The sequence below is a fragment of the Pseudomassariella vexata genome, assembly GCF_002105095.1.
Source record: "Pseudomassariella vexata strain CBS 129021 chromosome Unknown BCR38scaffold_4, whole genome shotgun sequence".
Taxonomy (NCBI): Eukaryota; Fungi; Ascomycota; class Sordariomycetes; order Amphisphaeriales; family Pseudomassariaceae; genus Pseudomassariella; species Pseudomassariella vexata.
The window spans coordinates 1,304,872-1,321,404 of NW_024467959.1; the positions used below are offsets into that span (position 1 = coordinate 1,304,872).

At 50.3% G+C, this 16,533-nt stretch overlaps 6 protein-coding genes across 6 annotated transcripts; 3 read left to right on the forward strand and 3 right to left on the reverse strand.

The window, feature by feature from the left end:
• Window positions 1-20: 20 nt before the first annotated feature.
• BCR38DRAFT_155154 (uncharacterized protein) lies at window positions 21-1,475 on the reverse strand. The gene has a single exon (XM_040853745.1). It carries the CDS (start codon window positions 1,382-1,384, stop codon window positions 170-172), a length of 1,215 nt encoding a protein of 404 aa, XP_040717949.1. The 5' UTR covers window positions 1,385-1,475; the 3' UTR covers window positions 21-169.
• A 503-nt stretch (window positions 1,476-1,978) lies between these two features.
• On the reverse strand, window positions 1,979-3,499 carry BCR38DRAFT_338166 (phosphatidylinositol N-acetylglucosaminyltransferase-domain-containing protein; the record flags this gene model as incomplete). Its single annotated transcript, XM_040855593.1, has 1 exon — window positions 1,979-3,499. The coding sequence occupies one exon, from the start codon at window positions 3,497-3,499 to the stop codon at window positions 1,979-1,981; it is 1,521 nt and encodes a 506-aa protein (XP_040717950.1).
• A 324-nt stretch (window positions 3,500-3,823) lies between these two features.
• On the forward strand, window positions 3,824-4,529 carry BCR38DRAFT_426736 (uncharacterized protein). The gene has a single exon (XM_040859790.1). It carries the CDS (start codon window positions 4,222-4,224, stop codon window positions 4,507-4,509), a length of 288 nt encoding a protein of 95 aa, XP_040717951.1. The 5' UTR covers window positions 3,824-4,221; the 3' UTR covers window positions 4,510-4,529.
• Window positions 4,530-6,813: 2,284 nt separating this feature from the next.
• On the forward strand, window positions 6,814-7,608 carry BCR38DRAFT_407310 (uncharacterized protein; the record flags this gene model as incomplete). Its single annotated transcript, XM_040858154.1, has 2 exons — window positions 6,814-7,415; window positions 7,470-7,608. 2 exons carry the CDS (start codon window positions 6,814-6,816, stop codon window positions 7,606-7,608), a joined length of 741 nt encoding a protein of 246 aa, XP_040717952.1.
• A 3,765-nt stretch (window positions 7,609-11,373) lies between these two features.
• BCR38DRAFT_510073 (uncharacterized protein) lies at window positions 11,374-12,623 on the forward strand (the record flags this gene model as incomplete). Its single annotated transcript, XM_040865005.1, has 4 exons — window positions 11,374-11,383; window positions 11,441-11,655; window positions 11,909-11,929; window positions 12,015-12,623. The coding sequence occupies 4 exons, from the start codon at window positions 11,374-11,376 to the stop codon at window positions 12,549-12,551; spliced, it is 783 nt and encodes a 260-aa protein (XP_040717953.1). The 3' UTR covers window positions 12,552-12,623.
• A 1,149-nt stretch (window positions 12,624-13,772) lies between these two features.
• On the reverse strand, window positions 13,773-14,413 carry BCR38DRAFT_407313 (uncharacterized protein; the record flags this gene model as incomplete). The annotated part of the gene is made up of 2 exons (XM_040858155.1): window positions 13,773-14,255; window positions 14,330-14,413. The coding sequence occupies 2 exons, from the start codon at window positions 14,411-14,413 to the stop codon at window positions 13,773-13,775; spliced, it is 567 nt and encodes a 188-aa protein (XP_040717954.1).
• Between the last annotated feature and the right edge of the window lie 2,120 nt (window positions 14,414-16,533).

The following is a 16,533-nucleotide window of genomic DNA, read 5'->3' on the forward strand; positions in this document are numbered from 1 at the left end:
CGCAGTCTTCCAGCTAATATTATAATCATCTGTGGTACTCCGCCTTACACATCGCCGACTCCTTCTTTGACTACTCAACTATCTACCCTAATCTAGCCTCCCAAGGCTGCACCCCATAACATCAGTCCATAGCATATCCGGCCCAGTTCCCTAGCTCTTCGTAAGGTACTTAGCGGTGCCACTTGAACCATGTACCCATCTTCGTCAAGGTCTTATTGAATATGCCCATTGTACTGTTACCAGACCCCTTGACCTCCGGTTGATGTGTCTCCTCATTTGTATCATCAGCAGCGTCCTCGGTCCTCGGGCTGTCTTGAGCATCTCCCCCGTATGACCCCAAACTCGTGGGTGACAAGTCAGAGCCCGTCGAGGGGCCGCTGGAAATGTCGCTGGGGTTGACCCACTCCATGGATTCCCCTTTGAATGTATTGTTCCCTGGCCAAACGGTGAGCATCGCCTGCCGAACAGGTGTCAATGGTGTCAAACGGGATGAGAAAACGGGTGATATAGTCGGGACGTCTGATATGTCTGGCGGCGCGTTGATGGATATCCGCATCGTCGATGCTGATGAGTCCTCGGAGAAATCCATAGGTCCAGCCTTCGGACTTTGCTCGTGGTGCGGGTTAGGCTGCCTTGGATTTAATATCGGCTTTATGAATAGCGGTAGTGTTGCCCCTTTGTTCATTTTCGAGGGAGGTTTTCTTGTGAGGTATGTCTGAGCATCCTGTGGTTCTGGCTTCCACAATTTCTCCTTCTTCGGGCAGGTTCCCTCGCATGCTATCTCGGTATAATCCACCGCCTTATTCCCACCATTTTGCTGGTCCCTAGGTGTGACTCCCTTTTGAGTTACCTTGTCCAAATGAGCCGTTATACCATCGGACTTTTGCTCAGAGTGGAAGGAAAGTCGTGGAGTCGGCACCTCAAGGATCGGAGAGAGTGTAATGCTTGTATTTTTGTTTGGCTTCTCTGACTGGCGCCGTTTCTCTTCTGCCATGGACTCAGGCCAGGTGGCCGCGCGCTCCTTTTTGCTCAGTTGTCTCCAAGTCGGATCGAGTTCATCGACTTGAGAAGTTGGACGTGTGATGTAAGCCTTAGGAAGCGGTATTGCGCGTCTGCCGGCGATTGTAGTCTGTACATATGCCATGATGACAAATCGGTGCAACCGGGAGAAGTGATGATCGCCGACGTAGGCGTATATCGCATCCAAGGATTGCTGGTGGTCGTGGTATATGTCGCCCAGGTGTAAGTGGCCCAACTCGGTGTAGTTAAAGAAGAACAAACACGACTGCTTGGAAACATAGTACAAAAAAGAATGGAAAAGCCGAAGTGCACAGGCGTCTGAGAACGTAAGGGAGTACAAGAATTTAGACAGTCGAGGCATCATTACATGGTACTTAAATGCCCATTTATATAATCATTCCCACCCAAAACAATCAAAATCACGTAGATACCACACGTGACCATGTGTTGATTTCGGTGCTTTGAGAAGAGATCGCGTGCTAATATGCCTGGTATTCAACAACCGGAAGCGCCATATATCGTCATAAGTTACGGCGACCCAAAGCTCTAGCCATCGCCTGTAGTAACCGACAGCTCGGTCACTTGCGCGTTAGGCCCAGTGTTGGCCGAAACAAACGTCTCGGGGAAACAAAGACAATGTAGAATGTGTTGGTCGACAATTTGCTGTGACGGTGCTGACTCTTTATCTCTCGACTTTGAAATAATCATGAGGAGTAAAATGTGGCCGAAGACCGCAAATACATGGGCCGATTACAAATCTTTGCCATTCGTTCGAAGGGGATCGGAGTGCTTCCTTGCCTTTATCATACTCTTATGACTGTCCATTGGGAGGTTGGTTAGGCTCGGGGGCCCACTGCTCTAGAATATGTCTAGGGCGCGCTGCATACACAGGTCTCGCACGTTTGGTAGCAGTTGTGCTCTCGTGATTGATCTATCATAATCATATTTCATTGATATCTCATTCATCGTCGTCCCACTGCCGCCGGCTGATGATGATCGGCCTCGCCTGGTCCCAGGGTCCGTTCATGGCATTTTTGTACTTCTGCAACCCAATCAGCCACCAACTAGAAGCCCCCATGGCTACAAATGCGATAAGGACCCCAACGAAAACGCCGAAGAGTCCATTCCGCCGTGGCCAAGTCCCATCTTTTCTCTCGCCCAGGATGAGACCCACACCGCCACCGGCCCCGACAACGAGCAACACGGTAAGCGCAATGTGGTACTGCCAGCTCCGATGCCTCGCATATCGCCTGAATACCGGGAACAAGCCGAACACCTCAATACTAAACAACGTGAGGCTGAACACCTGCCCAGTCGACGGGAGGCGAGAGGCTAGGACCGTCGACGCCATGAGCGCCGCATTGGTGGACAAAGAGGCAGGAAACTTGACTCCCACACCACCCGAGTAATCGTAGAAGAAGATGTTTATGGCAAGAAGCCAGAATGACATGGCCCAGATGCTATCAGGAGAAGTGGACCGCGTCAGGGATTTGAGGATGGGCGATAAGCCGAGGATGGTGAAATAAATGAGCACGGCTGACTTGATGGTGCTGAGACGAAGCGAGGTACGTCCTCTTCGTAAAGGAGCTGAGGGGCGGTGTTTCAGTCCGTCCCGAGGATCGGTCGTGTTGCGACTGGTCTGCGAAGTTGACGACTGTAGTGAAGTCGCCGATCCGCCAGGATGTTGGCGCATTACTGCCGGATTACCCGGTGAAGGAAGCCGGTCGGAACTGCCCCAATTCCCCGGAGCAGGGTGACGGTCGGTGCTACCCAGATTCGCCTGTGATGGGTTCCTCTCGGTACTGCCGAGATTTGTCACGGAGCTTGCAGCCGATGGTGTATTTGCTACTGTAGAGGCATTGCCGCCTTCTGGTCGGGGGTGTCTGGCTCCTCGAATACGGTGGCTGTTTTGCCGTTGCAGGACCTCGTCCTCATCCTCCTGGCCCACCCACCAGTCCCATATCAGCCATCCTACAAACGTCGCAAAGCTTCCCCACCCCACGACTGCGACGGGCGACACACGCTCTGTGAAGATGCCGACGAAGCTCACGACGAAGACGATGACGGAGCACACCTGCTGTACGATGACAGTGGAATCAGCAACAAGCGGCCAGAAGTCGTACGGCTGGAGACGTGGGTTGCGCTGCAGACTGTCCAAGAATGTCATCTGGTCGGTATAGTTGTCTGGGTAGGATTGTTTCACCCATAATATTTTCTTCCAGTTGCGCTTCCGCCGCCTGCTTCTACTTCGACTGCCGAGCTTCGATCGCAACCGTCGAGGAAGCGACTCGGCGCCCCAGTCATGCAGTCCATTGTTCTCGAATCCGTTCAGTCGAGGGGGCAGCGAGGCGGTATTAACGGCGTCTTCCGGAGCGAGGTGAGAACGCGCTCGTACGGAAGAACCGACATCGATGGGTAGCGTCGCGGAACGCGTCAGCGGGGGGAAAGTGTCATCGTTTCTCGTGGCAGTCGTTGTCATCGATTCTCGAGTTCCCACGTTCGGGGCCATTTATCGTGTCGCAAGGCCAGGGCTTGTCAACACGGGTTTCCCTTGGTTTGACGTTGGCTTCGATGCTGAGCTCTCAGCGCTGCGCAGAGTTGAACTTGATACTGCTTTGCTGAAGATGTGATGTCAGGAAGAGGCCAGCCAAGCTGCGCGTATCTGATTCCCGCTCTTTTTAGCGGCTCTTAATCGGTTCGTGGGGGGAGTGGTGCCTTGCAGTGCCAAGACGTTTAGCGTGTACCGCTCCGCGGTTTATTAAGGTGGTGCTCACCGATAGATACAGCGGTCCACTTTGTTTCCTATCCTCGGATTTGTTGAAACTCCACGCCTTCGTTTGGGCACCTCGTAGACCCCATCGTGGTCACAATGCGGTCAGTCTGTAGCCGAAACTTGGACGTGGGGTATGCATTGAGTATTGCTAATTTGATGTCGAGGGAAGGGGACCATCTGGGGAAGTCTAGCTTTCGTTTCATTAGAGCTACCAGCGACGGTCATTTTTCTTCGGCCGCTTAGAAGTCATATCCCGGGAGACATCGATTTGGAGGTTATTGATCCCACTGACGTTGCTGACTTCCATAGAGGCACGCAGTCCTGTGCCTGAGGGAGGAGCAATCGAACAAGCAGTTCAGTCAATTTCACCGCAAACACTGTATATGTCTGCTCTGCTGTTTCGCAACTCGATAAGAAAATAAGCTCCTATGACAATAATACCCATGTATGCGTTACTCGTATCGATTTTGTTTACGACAGCGATGCGGAACTTCGCTCTCTATAGGTTATCACTGCCGAGCGGTCACGCTGTCCTTCGTTGCAGAGGGCAGTTTGTGACGGCTTGGCGCACGTTTCATGCATGGACCTTCGTGATGCTTGAGGAAGATCAAAGATGTTCATATTCAAAGACTAGGATCCCTATCGACGATCCTCGACTAGTGTTGTATTTCGACAACGGTGAAACATCATGTTCGCTACGAATGAAACACATTTAGGATGGACTGATGTTCCCGCCTGCACATACCGACACCTTGACATCAACAAGGTTTTGGGTGCGCTTAATGTGCGCTCGCGGAGCAGGTGGAAAGTGTACTACGGTATGCATGGATAAGTTTGTGCAACATAGTTTGAACAATGGGACAAGTAGTATAGAAATCACATTTTTGACTCTGTGACTGCACACACTGTATGAGATCCTGGAGGTTTTCGTTGTGAGCCAGACTATGTCGATACTAACTAGGATCCCTGTGTACATCTCTTTGGTCGATCGGTCTTGGCTGCCATGTCCCCATTGCATTTGTATTGAGTTTGTTTGGCCCGATCCTCGATCCTCGAGCTAGGCGCGTCCAACATATCTAGGTAAACAACAGGCAACTTGAACATTAGCAATGCATCGACTGCACATATGTAGATGTCATGAATGGGTTTGTACAACCTGTCTGTCCCTCAATCATGGTGACAAAGCAGCAGCAGCAATGGATGCGACCCTGGGCATCATGATGATGATGATGATGATGTGATTGCGATGCTGTGTTTGGTGTCACTGGATAGAAAAACAAACCGGCGGACTTGTGTGGTTGGTGAGACGTCATTAATTGTGCTTGACGCGCGACCTCTTTCCTTAACACCAAGCGCCCCAGGGAATGCAGATATCCATCGCTCTTTCCACAGCGGTGACTGATAAGGTGAATGTTGACCTAAGAGTTAGCTACATACTACAGCTTTTCAATTATGCACACTGCCACACGGAAGAATGAAGTTCATCTCGGCTGTTCCTCGCACCATCCCACTACTGGATCGCGACAAGCAGTTGGGACCAACCAACCTACAAGCTACAGCTGCAGCTAAAAGCCTGGCAATAGGGTGCTCCTCATGGGCCAGAGATGAGCTGGGTCGTGCGCCAATACGAACAAAGAATTATAGTAGGTGACATTGGACTCTTGATGTTTGACAGGCTGGACTTGACTCGACAAGGCCTAGAGGCAGTTACATGGTCATTAGGATCCGCTCAACGGGGCCGGGCCATGAATGTCGATATCCTAAGTCGAGCAGCACTATCCCCAGCAGATTTGGACTCGTCTTTTTCAAGTGTAACTTTTTGCCGAAAGTAAAACTAGTTTTGTTGGAACGCCAATGCCCGCAACGGTGGGCGGGTACGAGAAACAGCCGCCAGCACGCCACAGGGTTGCTGCTGGTGTAACGCTGGGGTCCAGAGCTTGCAATTGAAAAGATGCGTCCTTTCAAGGCAGACCCGAGTGATCGTCAATAGCACCATTGACAGAATTGACGGAAATTGACGCCTGGAGACTTTTAGCCTCTGCAGCGGAGGTGCGATCTTGTAGGGATACTGGGCCATGCAGGGGCAAGTGCGGACCACTTGAGCAGTACAAGCAAGGGTCACAGCACCCCAAGCTAGGCACAGTGAGATCTTTGACGCACATTACGATCCATTCGAATTTTTGAAGCTCCTTGGAGACGAGACCGTCCACACAGGTTTGACGCCGCTGCCTCGGAAGATGGGACCACGAACCGCAAACCGCTTAATTGGGGGCCCGAACGCTGACCTCAAGTCACAGCCTGCCTGGATACTTAAGTATCTCATGCAGGCGGCATTCCCGTATCGAGACCATGGTAAAAGCACACAAAAACACCGCTGCAGTATTTTCTCTTGTACAGCCGCAAATTGATTACCTCGGACACCTCAATCCTTTTTGTTGCTGTGAGACCGACCTCACATTACTTTCAGCGAAGAAATCCCTCCCAACCCTAGCTACACACTACTTACACGACATCGAGCAACACACGCCGCACGTCATTCACTTGACGGCAAACAATTCCCAAAGTAGCTGGGACCAATAAGCTTTTGGCTGTCTAGGAAACCCCTTCTTTCCAAATTAACATTCACCTCTCGCCTGTGGGTTAGTCTTGTCAGTCTTGCCAGTCTTGCTTTCCTCCTCTTCCGGGTCCGGCCCAGGCCTTGTCCTTGCCGCCTCCAGGGTTGCAACAGCATCCGAAAGTTGCATATATACATATATATATGTGTAAGTCTGCTCGCCAAGACGTCGGCATTTGGCAATTCTCCAACAGCAGACTTCTTCCTTGCGACCGCCGCTTCAACCTGAACATCACCAAGTCTAAACCCCTCCAAAGGGACCGAGTTCATTTATACCTCTAGGCCTTATATTCACGCGACTGTTCAGAAACTTACACTTCGCTTTCTTCGACAAGCTGCTTTCTACTTGATACTGTACCGGATTTTCTTCACCCGTATCGTGTGAGCAGCAAATCACCAATCCACCATGAAGGCTACACTGGCTCTTTGCGCCGTGGCATTCCTGTCATGGACTTTGGCCGCTCCCGTCGTGTTAATGGCTCTTGGTGGTGTGCAAAATCAACACGATGTGGTTTTAAAACCGACGGTGCCGCCACTCATCCTGTCGACCCAGTCGCAATTGCGGATCCCCTCGAAGATGACGATCGAACAAGCCGACTTGAAGGATATTGTCGCCGGTCGCCCTAATAATCGACCTTACGCGCCTTCGGACAACATCACTCCGTCAGAAGCACTCGCAGCCCCACGGCCATTAATATCATCTTACCTGTTGTCCCTGGCGTCCAAACTTCATAAACAAGCCCAAGTGTCCCACGCCAGTGTGCGCCAGGATTCCAGCATTGTGAGAGAAGAGACCGGGTCCACTATGAAGTTGAAGCTTCCTACCATTGTCGAGTTGGAGACCGAGGGGTCGAAGCCATTCTTTTCTCGCACACTCTGTCATATGCACAAGGGTCCGGCGCATTACCACGACGTGAGAAAATACGCAGACATGGTCATCGTTGTCATGGTTCTCGCATTTGTAGCGGGCGTGGTCTTACTTGAAATGTGGACCCCAATCCAGCGCAGGTAAGCTGGGTTCTTGCTACATTCTCTTGCGCCCGTCACTAACATCACTGGCAGACTTTGTGCGCTCCACACCGGAGAAGGCGCTATTCGCCTGGAGGATGGCGAACAATTCCAATACCCACAAACTCACCCATTCGTTCCGCAACCTGTGTCGAAACCAGTGTCGAAACCATGTCCCACACATAGCCAGTGACGAAAAGATTGGCGACGCATGATGACTGGCGTTTCTTTTTCCTTATTACCTTGACATGATACCATCGGGGATTGGCGTTGGAGGTGTCTCGCGCGGATGCGCAATATTTGGTGTCGGACCCTTGTCTGGTTCTCACAGGAATAATGAAGCACTACCAGGAGTAGCTTGGGCAAAACGGCCTGAGCTGGAACATGTTTGATACTAAGAATTGGCTTCAACCACTACGAAGCTGTTGGAAAATGGCGTCTAGTAATTCGAACAAGCTAGCCGAGACAGCTAGCCGCAAGTATATCGATAGGAAGACATGTTCAAGACACTAGACACATTTATGATCCCGAATTGCAATGCCATCCTTGTTAACAATCCGGCCGAGGAACTCTACCAGTTTCTGCCGAATGGCCTCTCAGATGCAAAGTAGCCATGCTCACGCGACGCACCCGGGTTTTGCGATCAGCAAAACGCCGCTGGCCACCCCTCAAACCCCAAGTTGAATACTGTATCAGTCTTTCCAACCCTCGCTTTTTTGGCTTAATTCCGGTGTAGCTGGCGTTTTTGACATAGCTTCTGGTCCGCCTCAACAGAATACGAGAAACTCCACCATAGAGCAGTGCTCAAAATAAGCTTGTTTCCCGATCTGGACAATTGGCTGGCAACTCACTTGATTCGTGCTGTGACAGCTTAAACACAATTGAGAGTATAGCAGTATTCAAGCCGAACAGTCATCTCGTTTAGTTTCTTCTCATGCACTGTTCTCTTGGTTTCGGAATAGAGTTTTTACCCCTTTGGAGTACCGAATGGGGATTTGTAATCTTATTATTGCTACTGCCTGGGAGCGTCTAGACGACTCTAGAGTAACGTCAAATGTTTAATGAGAAGAATGTCGCAAGGGGAACGGGGGCGGACGAGGGACCGGTAGGGGACTTGGGTCGTGCTTCTGACGCCGGTACGTCGTGGCGTGGACCGTCGCGGTGTATCCTAGGGCTGGGGCGACGGGTGGAAGGCCATTTTCGCAGATTTCGCATATCCCACTGGGTCTTTGTTTGGGACACATGCGAAATCGCCAGGTGATGGTATTGTCGGCTCCGTCCTGACTTCTTCGGGTGGAACTCCTTGGTCCTAAGGAGTCTAGAGGCAAGCACTGGTTCATACACCGGACTTGTTAGATTCTATATCTCGGGTCGCTAATTCCTTGCTCGTTTCGGTAGCAGAGCCCGAGAGTGACAGCAGCTCGAGTGTAAGTTTTGTTAGGGCGATTGCCATGTTTGGATTCTGTCACCTACCTGCTCCACTAACATAGTAACTGTTACATGGCTCTACTCCGTTATTTCAGTTCAACTGCGAGCTTCTGATGTACTTGCACTTAAGCGCCCCTCACGAGACCAAGGCCTGAAACTTCCCTCGGCCGAACCAGTAATGAGACATACCTCTTCCGTGACCAGTCCCAATCTCGCAAATCTCAAATCAACGTGGCGCGTGAACAAGGCACCCTAGCAAACGAGGAGTTCAGAGCAAACGCCACAGGCAAGAAGAGGACCCCCGAAGCATCGCAAGATGCCAAAGCACCGAGGTTCGAATCTGGCTCCATCCATAATACTACCTATATCGAATCATCGGCGCTGGAAGTAATATGTATTGCGGCTAACTAGCTGAGTCAAGGTTGCACAAGATAGGAAACCTGGTATATCTCAAAGTCGAAAAAAATAATAAAGAGTCATGGCTCCTTGTCAACCTGGTCCATCTGGACGCCCGTCGGCACAAACAAATTCAGCTAGCTTATCCGTATGAAGCTTCCAGGGCTACATGCTCGGTAGTCATGACTCTCGCAAATCCTATTAGTGCTGCCATGCTTCGTATTCTAACCGCCACGTGCTTAGATGTAAGTGAGACATGAGAGATTTGGTCTCATAGCCCATCGTATGATGTCTCTACTTTGGTATATGCGAGTTCTAGAACAGTACTATAAATAGAAGCAATACACATCAAAGTATAATTGAATCGTCAGTCCATCTGTGGCTAATGGTACACGGTAGGACTGCAAAGCTGGTAGATAGACGTGGTTATAAGACCACTCACACTTACAATGGAATCCAATCCTGAATCGCACTAGGTAGGTCGAGTAACTGAGAAACACTACAGACTACGAGCTTTCTTTTGGATCCGATGCTCGGCATATAGTATGTAATAAAAATTTATATGCCCTGTCTCTTGTCTGAACTCCTAATACCGGGCGTGATGAACAGATCCTTCTTCTTCCGCCATCAGAGTTCAACTCGTTTACTCGGTGATATAAAATGCCTGTTCGGCCGGGCGTAGTGTCCCGATTCCTATAAAACCCCAGTATCTACGTTTATTGGATTATTCTGCAGAAGCACCGGGCGTGTTTGTCCATTACTATTCAGGAATGTTGACTACTGACAAAAAGATATATATTGAAATCTACAGAACCTAGAGTCACCCAGTCGTAGGTTGGTTCGCAATCACGACTGCCCGTGAGCTGGCTGCCACCCTCGCGTCAATATCATCGATTGCCCATTGGATGTGCGTCTTGCCAACTTCACAGGAAATAAAAACATTGATCGGAAGATACCATACTCAAAAGTTTGTCTAAATGGACATGCAGGAGAAAATATTAGTCAGTTCCCGCCAAGCTTGTGGGGGCTACGAGACAGATGTGACCTTCCATGATTCACTTGAGGGTCCACGACAACCAAGTTCTCGGATCCTACTACAATAATCATTTTATTATTATTATTATTAAATACGCCGTAGGCTCGAAGCCCCCGGTACCTCTGCTAGTACTCCCGTATGTCAAACCGTGCCCTAATGGCTGGACTAAATACATACGCTGCGTCGTCGGTTCGCCCTATTGGCGACTGCGTTGCGTTCACTACCATACTACGTTGGTTCTCAACCTACCAACAAAGTCCCCCCTGAGAAGATCGATGCTATCTGGGCCTTGAAGCTGTCCGACCCGTCCCTAGCAGCCACCTTACAATAGTCCCACTAACTACTGGTTCTCCTGTTGCCGCTGCGAGGTCTCTGCGAGAGTATAGTGGCCGTGGTGCGATAGCGGCCCGTAATCGTTCCCTCGGCCCTTCCAACAGCCCGCAAAAGAGGATTACGTGCTCTGCCGTCTCAGGGGCGTCGCCACAGCGGCATAGCGGCGAGTACACGCCAAAAGCCCCTGTCTTGAATAAGAAGGCTGCTAGTCCTGTTTTTTCCGTCCTGATCTGGCACAGCGTAGACGCCTTCAGTCTGTTCAGGCCGAAATACTTGCCCCCTTTCGGTATCTGCATCGAAGGGCCCTCCGGTTCCTCAGCGATAGCGCGTCGCTGGCGATCGTGATGCTCTGCTCCGGTGAGCCATCTCTTCCTCTAGTGGCCGAGGAGGGCAGCCGGGACCTCCTTTTCCTCACTCATCCACTAGGAGCCCCGGGCCTCCTTCTCCATAGTGTACCCTGCCGGTCGGAGTAGCTGCGACGCCTGCTTCCTCTTCGCCGGCCTATCCTGCCGGAGTATATGTGACGCTTTAGCGCTCGCGCTGCGAAGCAGATTTCTCTTCCCGCTAAGCCGTAGCCGTTCTTCAAACTTAGCAGCCCGGGCACTAAGATAGAGGTCTAGTGGCGGGATTGCTGCTTCTGCTTCCAGGTGACGAACCGGCGTCGCTTTGTGGGCGCCACAGACTACCCGGAGCGAATATATAGAGTACATCATAACTAAGCAAGATGATTAGCATCGAAAGGATGATACGGGGGAAAATAAGATGATGTATAGTCGTAAGTAATTATTTAATAAGCACTAGGATCGATCACATTTGCTGTTGACGGCCCTAGTCAGGACCGCAACAAAGGTATACAGCAACTTCGAGTTGACTGCCTCATTGTTATTGGGCCTCATCTCAACCCTGAAAGAACAGAAAAGACGAGAACTTGAAGATTGTCAGAATAGTTCTACGAGTTCAGCTTGCTCTAGAGCTGTGTCTCTGGTAGGATATGTATCAGTTCGCGACTACCGAGCGATTGACTGCACCGACTGGAGCGCAGAATCTGTGAGTACCCCTAGTCCAATATCGTTGAAATGAAAAACGCTTGCTGTATCGCTCCTATTGACTCGAGCAGTAACACCCCAGTATTATCCCGATGAACCAGGCTGTGGTGCAAATTATCCTCGAACCACAGTTTGAATTGTTCACTATTAAAATATCCAAGAAACGTTGCTTCGGAGGTGCGATAAGCCGTCACCCTATCTTGCGGGACGGATTCCCTCGCCTTCCAGTGTAATGCAAACGAACACGCTATCAGCTCCCAAGCAAGAAGCTGCATGTAAGTTATGTGTGGGGCCGATGCTATCGAACAGCATGCCCTCAGGGATGTCGCGTTCATGTGTTCTGTGTCTCGATATTCGCAGTCTACGAGCGAGGAATTGGCGATGTTTCCGACCACAATGTCGACGTTTCGTACGGGTATTACGGCTACAGTTACTATGACGAATAATGTGCCCACAACTCTGGAAATGATTTCCGTTGCTCCATCCACTGGTACAATTACCAAGCCAGTGACCATCACCGCTACCCCTTCAAGTGATGCGCCTACAACTGTGGAGGCGGTTACGACTGCTTCCACCACTGATACTTCGCACCTTTCGGTGACAGATACTGCTGCTCCTTCGACTTATGCCTCTAATGCATTGGAAACGGCTACCACTGCTCCTGCTACACATATAACCGCCAAGTCAAGAACCGGAACTGTTGACCCCTCTGCTCACACGCATGCTATATCAAAAGTCAAGGCCAATGACCCCTCGACTCACTCAACGAGCTTGACCACACCCATCCTCCCAAGCACGACAAATCCCCTGTTGCAACTTCTACAACTTCTACAACTCCCAATAACCATCCACCCACACCACTCCCCTCCTCCATCAGAAAATTCCGAACCCTATTAACATGGGCATGGATACCTATCGGAATCTTTATTTTCAGTCACATTTCCAGTCTGCTCCTGATCACTATAAAGCATTACCGGCGTCGATAGGCCCCTCGCCACGTCAAAACCCGCCGCTAGCAGATATCTTTGCACATACTCGTCCATTTCTCACTCCCGCACTGGTGGTAGAGAAACAAAATATGGATATCCTACATTTGTAGAGACGCTGATAAGCCGAGTGAGCAGTTTCAGCTCCAAGTCGTACCCGCTGGCTATACTCCTGCGACGAACAAGGCTGGGACGGGGGGCGGGACCCCGAGTTCACGGAGCCAAAAAGAAGTCTGAAGTGGGACGGGAGGGAGGATTATTGATGAGAGTGGAAGTCCGAAGAAGAATAGGCAGTCCATACATCCGGAGATGGGCGGCCAGGACTGGCGTGTGACCAATGGCTCGCCTAACCGGTGTGGGTGAGCTGGGTAGCGGAGGGTTGTGGATGGAGTTGGTGGATATAATTGTGATCAAATCGAGAGGATCTCGGACGGCGTGGAATCAGGGAAAGTATTTTCCATCTCGTGCTGGCTCCATTGTCGAACTTGCACATGTTGGCAATATCACTGAAAATTGCACCTGAGCGAACTTGTGTACTTAGATTTTATCAAAACTGGTCAGATATTTTCAAGTTTTGCTGAGTGCATGGGTGACTTTGCCGAGTGAGCAAGCCTTGATAAAGATGTGTAATCTATCTGACCTAATCGCGATATAGGTGCCGTGGCATAACCAGTCAAGATCAATGTGAGTGCGGCGGGGAGTACCTACTTCTATATCCTTTTCCGTTCGAGTTAAAGCAGAAGTAGTTGCTCGAGTCGTCGAGTCATAAATTCGTATAGCTATCAAAGCCAAAGCAAGCCAAACTGAGGTTGTTTGACTCGAAGACTGACCCGCGACTTCAACTCCAGAGATTAATATATATGTCGGCTTTGGTGAGATTGAGAAGTTAACACAAGCAAAGTAACCATTTTCAAACTCGTTGGATTAGTCGACCATAACATCGACAATTCTTCTGTAGAGAAGGTTAAGACTCTCTTACGCTTTTTGCTCATTACAAGATTATCTGGTTTTCGACAGGCGACACATACAACCCGCTCCGCAGTATCCCCTTCGAGTAGTTGTCCCGGGCCACCCATAGAACATTATCATAGTATATACCCTTTCTTGCACCTTCCACTCGTGAGTATCCAAATCAGAGAGCAGCAACGATCCCAACCAAGCCAGCTAAGAAACCACCAGCAACCCTAGCCGGCGCCCCCGCCGCGCTCGACTGACTCGCAATAATCGAGCTAAGCGAAGCACTAGGCGTGGAATCCGTCCTCGTCAGAGTCTCCGTCGACGCCAAGCTAGTAGGGATTGCCGTGGATGTGCTGTCCCCAGTCGCCGTCGACGAAGGCGTCGACGAAGGCGGCGATGTAATGCTGATACTCGCCGAGGACGAAGCGGTGCCCGTGGTCGGTGCGGCAGTCGATGTGATGGTCAGATCGCCAGCACTAAAGCTCGAGCATACGGCCAGGCCAGCGCTCAGGGCCTGTTGGAGCTCGTCGGCGCTGCAAGCGCCGGTTAGGCAACCCGCGGCGTTCATGCCAATGACGGATTGGGTGGGGCCGCATTGGCATGATATGTCGCTCAGGGCGCAGCCAGCTTTGGAGATGGCCGAGGTGAGGCAGGGAATCTGTTGGATTGACGCGTCAGGTTAGGATAGTCGAGTTTTGTTTGGGATGTTTGTTTTGCCAGCATTTGACTTACAGCGCAATCCGGCTCTCCCGGGAAGTATCCCCCGTTCTGGGCGACGGCGAGTCCAGCCGCGACGAGGAGAAGTGTTGGTTTCATTTTGGCGAATGGGAACAGTACGATTGGTACCGGTGTTCAATTGACAGTAGCTAAAGATGACAACTGATGGTGGGCAGAAAGGAAGGGAGTTGCACTACTTCCGAAGTTGGAGATTGGCGCTATTATATCGCTTCCTAGCTATCATTTCATTGTGTCAATGGGGGCCGCTACTTTCACCCGTTCCAGTTAACTCTATTTGGTAGCATTAGCAGGGATTGGCAGGGGACTCGCTGCACCAGATCATTGGCAATTCGATTGTCCTTGGCCAGGACGGCAGGTACGCCACTTGATGAGAAAGCGAGGGAGGGTGCCAATGAGAGTGTATTTTGGGTCTAGCTTTCACTGTGTACCTACTTTAGGCATATATGGCCAATTAATTGCCTGAATAAACTCAATTGGACTAGCAGATGTTAGTGTACACTCGCTAGCAAGGGCAATACAGGGTTATTTGCGTAACGAAGATGTGGAGAGCGTTGTACCTGGAGAACAGACAGGGATAGCTTTAGAAAAATTCGAATCAGGTCTCTCTGTGTCAATACCTTTCATAATCTGTGGATCTGAAGATGCTTTGGTCGAATGACACCCGTCGAACGACATCAATTTGACCTCGTTCGTTTGGAATTGAACGACTGTTCCCAGGCTGCTGCGATATTGCTTCAAAATAACTCGGTGAGAATGTTTTCCAACATACATTAAATTCTCCAGCCCAGCATATGAGAATGACCGTTGAGTTTGGGCCTCGGTTCCCTTTAGCGGACAACAACATCGGTTTCAATACATGTCAACATGCACTCGACTGATGGTCCACTATCTAGGTACTCCTCGAATAGATCCGAACCGCTTGTGCCGTAACCGTGCAAACCAGGTACCCAACAAGTTTACTTCTCGTCCAGCCGTAGCCCCAAAGCTTAAAGATACCCACAGTGCCTCTTGGCTCTATTGATACTGCGAGTCAGACATTGTGACCAATTTGCGAAAGGAGACAGTCACTGGAAGCATAGCTGTAACACTTCTCAATACCAAGGGGAACCCTCAAGAGAACGTCTGAAAGATTCTAATGTATTGGCCAGAAAGTGACTACTGATGTCGTAGGATCCAGGTTCTACTATGACTGATGCGGCATGAGGAAACTCCCAGGAACGGAACCATCCTAGATGAATAGAGAAATGAACAATCTAGCAAGTTGCTCGGCGCTCGGCGCTCGCTGCTTACTGGTCAACGCTGGGGTATCACAGTCTCTTCCGAAGTCACTTGGTCGGGAAAAGGTGCCTCGCCGTTCAAGCAAAGTGGACAGCCGGGAGGGCAAGGAAAGCATTGCTGCTACGCCCGCAGCTATCAACAGGAGGAGCCACCCGAGTTTCCTCATGCTCAGAAATAGACTAAATGTAATCGATGTGCTCTTTGTAACACTGAATAAATAGAGTGGTCGGCTAGTTCTATAAGGAGATGGTTTAAAATGGGAGACGACTAGTAACAGGCATACAATTCAGAAGATAGAACTAAGAGAACCTATTAAGCTAGTGATGCTGTTATACTTAGGAAGCTGTAGCTAAAAGTCCGCGGACTTTACCGCCTTTGGGCACAGTGTTTAAAGCAATGTTACAGGAGTTCGCGGTAATCTCAAATCTTAGTGTATCCACATCAGAAGTTGACCTTCGGGCTAACCGGCTCTGCTACTTGTATGAACAATACGCAAAGCTTTGCAAAGTGAAGCTATTCAGAGCCGTATTTTGACGTAATCCGGTCAATTCTGGGCGTTTTGAACGACCTGGCGCCTCCGTAGTACATAATCGCCATCATCCAATAAGACTTGATTGCCGGTTCACGTCGTCAACCTCCGATTTCTATGATTCCGCTGCTTCCGGTGCTGAATTTATCACCCTTCTAACGACGACGTTTCTTCCACCGCGCGCTTGTATAGGGCCTTGATCTACTCCTTCGGCTCTCCTTTCTTACCATAAGGCGGCTAGGTGCCTTTCTTATATTCATACCACCTCTCAACTCGATAACCCACGCAATGTTGCCGCGGATTCGATCGACGAAGAGTCGAGGCTTCTTCTGAGGGTACTTCTGGCGAGCACGTGTCGCGATCTTACCCATCTCCGGCGTATACCTCGTCT

Coding starts and splice junctions, on each gene's coding strand:
- BCR38DRAFT_155154 (XM_040853745.1), bottom strand. CDS start 1,384: ATGATGCCTCGACTGTCTAAATTCTTGTACTCCCTTACGTTCTCAGAC.
- BCR38DRAFT_426736 (XM_040859790.1), top strand. CDS start 4,222: ATGACAATAATACCCATGTATGCGTTACTCGTATCGATTTTGTTTACG.